General features: G+C 37.5%; 1 protein-coding gene across 1 annotated transcript; it reads left to right on the forward strand.

Annotated features, from left to right (window-relative positions):
* The first annotated feature begins 797 nt into the window (after nucleotides 1–797).
* Aff4 (ALF transcription elongation factor 4) lies at nucleotides 798–1,841 on the forward strand. The gene has a single exon (XM_015476622.2). It carries the CDS (start codon nucleotides 813–815, stop codon nucleotides 1,824–1,826), a length of 1,014 nt encoding a protein of 337 aa, XP_015332108.2. The 5' UTR covers nucleotides 798–812; the 3' UTR covers nucleotides 1,827–1,841.
* The last annotated feature ends 2,476 nt before the right edge of the window (nucleotides 1,842–4,317 follow it).

A 4,317-nucleotide genomic window follows, 5' to 3' on the forward strand; every position in this document is an offset into this window, starting at 1 on the left:
AAAAAAAAAGGACTTTTTTAGTTTGGTCTTTACTTTTATGTCTCTATATAGTAATTCATGTTATATAGTTATTATGGATAAAAGGAGTCTTATATAGTTTAATTTCACTGTAGCTTGCTAAGTCCTGTTAAAAATCTCCTGTAGGGCAGGTGTGGTGGCACACACCTGTAATCCCAGTGACTTGGGAGCCTGAGACAAGAGGATTGCAAATTCAAATTCAACTTAGTGAGACCCTAAGCAACTCAAGACCGTATCTCACAATTTTAAAAAAGGCCTGGGGATGTGGTTCAGTGGTTAAGCACCCCTGGGTTCAATCCCTCCTACCTCCAAAGCAAAACAAAACAGCAACAACAACAACAACAAAACCTCTTTGGGTACCTACATTATTTGTTTAGTTTCTGGAATTATACTATGTGATTTCTTGTTACAATGCTTTTCCTCCCCTCTCCCCCATGCTGGGGATTCAACCCAATCTCTACCATCCCTAGTCCTGCAGCCATTAAAAACAAAAAACAGCAACAACAACAACAAAAAAAACCTCACTAAGTTGCTGAGACTAATCTCCAATTTGTAATTTTTCCTGTTTCAACCTCCTAAGTAGCTGGGATTATATGTCTGGCTGTAATTAATGCCTTTCAAGTTAGATTTCTGACATGAATTTGTTGTTTAAAGGCCACATATAACATCTGCTCATTCAAGTGATTAGAGCTAGTAGTAAATACTTCACCCTGTGCTTTAGTCCAGTCAAAACAGTTAAAAGCACATTCTTTTATTGGATTAGACATTAGAGTTTTTCCTTTTTTTTTGATATTATGAAGAAGGAAGAAAACTTCAATGTTAAAAAAAGTATATGTATTTCTGTTTTTCAGCCTGAACCACCACCAACAAACAAATGGCAACTTGATAATTGGTTGAATAAAGTGAACCCACATAAAGTTTCACCAGCGTCTTCTGTAGACAGTAACATCCCATCCTCTCAAGGCTACAAAAAAGAAGGCCGAGAACAGGGCCCTGGGAATAGCTACGCAGATCCAGGAGGGCCTAAGGAAACAAGTTCTGCTACTCCTGGACGAGACTCCAAAACTGTCCAAAAGGGATCAGAAAGTGGGCGTGGTAGACAGAAGTCTCCAGCACAGAGTGACAGCACAACACAGAGGAGAACTGTGGGCAAAAAACAACCCAAAAAAGCTGAGAAGGCAGCTGCTGAAGAGCCTCGTGGAGGCCTGAAGATAGAAAGTGAAACCCCTGTAGACATGGCTACCAGCATGCCCTCCAGCAGACACAAAGCAGCCACCAAAGGCTCAAGGAAACCCAATATAAAGAAGGAGTCTAAATCTTCCCCACGACCTACTGCAGAGAAAAAGAAATACAAGTCAACGAGTAAATCTTCCCAGAAATCGAGGGAAATCATAGAAACAGATACCTCATCCTCAGATTCAGATGAAAGTGAGAGCCTTCCTCCTTCTTCTCAAACTCCTAAGTATCCTGATAGTAATAGGACTCCCGTTAAACCCTCCTCTGTGGAGGAAGAAGATAGTTTTTTTCGGCAACGAATGTTCTCTCCTATGGAAGAGAAGGAACTCCTTTCACCCCTCAGTGAGCCTGATGACAGGTATCCACTTATTGTGAAGATTGACCTGAATCTCTTGACTCGAATACCAGGAAAGCCTTATAAAGAAACTGAACCACCCAAGGGGGAAAAGAAAAATATGTCAGAAAAACACACCCGAGAGGCTCAGAAGCAAGCCTCAGAAAAAGTTTCCAACAAAGGCAAGAGGAAACATAAGGTTTGTTGTTTGTTTTGTTTTTTCAGTGCTTGGAATTGAACCTAGGTCCTTGAGAATGCTAGGCAAGTACTCCACCACTGAGCTATATTATACTCAGCCAAGCACAAGGTCTGTAAAAGATTTTTGTTGTTCATTTTTAAACATCGGAGTCTGAAGTGCTATGGAAATCTCAGCCACAGAATAATAAAAATGTGTCATGAGCCAAGGCCCAGTTGAGACTACATATATGGAGCAGTCTCTTGAGGACCTCTCTGCTTCTACCTGTTTCCCTCAGTGAATCCAGGATTATTTTGAATTAAATAAGAAATGAGCCAGAACTTCTGTGTGTGGTGGTCAGGCCTTGGTAACATTCTCAAAATATTGGTTGTGGGTGGTTTTAGTTGGAATACAATCCTTATCATTCTTTACTGTCTTCTACCCAAATCAAGTCACACTTGGTTTGGGCAGAAGACAGTTGATGACTAAACTTTTGGGGGCTATTCCAGCCCCCAAAAGTTTAGTAACCAATTTTGACACATCCTTGAGAATTTTTCTCATTCACTGTCCACATCTGTGCCTACCTTTTTTCTTTTTGTAGCGGGAATTGAATTCAAGACAGTCAACCACTGAGCCACATCCTCAGCCCTGTTTTGTATTTTATTTAGAGACAGGGTCTCACTGAGTTGCTTAGCACCTCACCATTGCTGAAGCTGGCTTTTAACTCGTGATTCTCCTGGCTCTATATTTTTTTCCTTTAACCAAAGTCAGAACTAAAAACATCTCCTGGGGTTGGTTGTATAGCTTAATGGGTAGAGCACTTGTCTATCATTTGTGAGTCCCTGTATTCAATCCCCAGCACTAAAGTGGAAAAAAGAAAGGAGAAAAAAAAGTTTCCTGGCATATACCAGCTCTCATCTATAAGTATTTTCAAGGCAATTTAAGAGACAAAGCTTGGAGTATGTTTAAGGTTAGCTTTTTGTAGACCTAGGAAATGTGAAATTTCATGGATATCTAAGATTTAAGTATTATAGTCATGTAGATATGCCGGGTGGCATAGTTACTCCAATACATATGTGTGAACATAATTCAAAGTACTGAAAGTAAAGCTTGAACAAATGAACAGGTAGGTACCAGAATGGCCTTATCAGATAAACTTAGAGAACAGCCCCTAACCCAGTTGACCTGAGAGTCACACAAGGGGGAGCATTTCCTTAAAACCTAGTAGAGTCTAAGACTTTTTTTTCCCTTTCCTTTTCTTAAAATCACAGTACAATGCGCAGATGATACATATTCAGACAAACTAGAAAAATACTTCACTTTTTCATTTTTTGAATCTTCCAGAATTGAAATTGTCCATATGATTTGAACTTCTTACCATGTTCTGCCACAATAGCTAATGAGATTCCATTATTATATTATAGGGATGCTTTACTCATCCATGAGGGAAGCTATTTAGTAAGCTGTGTAGGGCTGTTGGTCCCTGTGCTTCTGAGCCTCAGATCTTGGACTTGCTTGTGGAATTTTATTCATAGAATTATGTGGAATGTGGGTTTATATATGATAGACTTTGTTCCTTAGAAAACTAGGATGTTTTTTCATGGAGTAGGAGGGGGAAAAGTCTTTTTGTGCTTAAAAAGTATTACATATTCTTTAAAGCTATCCAAACATTTAAAATGTAATAAAAAGTCCTTTTTTACTCTTTTGTTTAAAATTTTTACAGCATATATGTAACATGTAGTTCTTCCTTAATAAGGAGCTCTGTATCCCTTTCTCTCCCATATCTAATTATCTCATTATCATATATTTCTCTGAAGATTTTTTATATCAATACCTGTAAATCAGATTTTGACTTTATAAAATGTATAATATAGGGAACTCGATTAAGATTTTTTAAATTCAGGGCTGGGGTTGTGACTCAGTGGTAGAGCGCTTACCTAGCATGCACGAGGCACTGGGTTCGATCCTCAGCACCACATAAATGTAAAATAAAGATATTATGTCCACCTAAAACTTAAAAATAAATAAAAAAAATTAAAAAAAGATTTTTTAAATTCATGGATTTGTTAAGATAAATGTTTTAGGCAATTCCTGGAGATAAAGCAGATAGTAGTGAGAGGAGAACCAGTCAAAAGTAATGAAGGATATAGGGGTTGAGGTTGTGGCTTAGTGGTAGAGTGCTTGCCTAGCTCGTGCAGGGCTCTGGGTTCCATCCTCAGCATCATATAAAAATAAAATATTTTTTAAAATCCCGTAAAAACAAAAAAACAAAATAAAGGTATTTGTCCATCTACAACTAAAAAAATAAATATTTTTTTTAAAGTAATGATATAATTTTCTTATGTCTCATTGCTCAGCTTTAATCATTTGTGTATAAGAGAATAGGCTTTTGCTACAGCAAATTTTTACAAACTTTTGTTCTGATATTATCCCTGCTATTATCTTAGTAGGGATAAGCTGGAGATTTCTAACGGATTTCTAATAGCTAAAATTAAATGGAAAAATAAAATAAAATCAGACCTACTACCAGCTGTTTTTTTTTTTTTTTTTTTCC

This window comes from Marmota marmota, unplaced genomic scaffold (assembly GCF_001458135.2).
Source record: "Marmota marmota marmota unplaced genomic scaffold, marMar, whole genome shotgun sequence".
NCBI classification, from domain to species: Eukaryota; Metazoa; Chordata; class Mammalia; order Rodentia; family Sciuridae; genus Marmota; species Marmota marmota.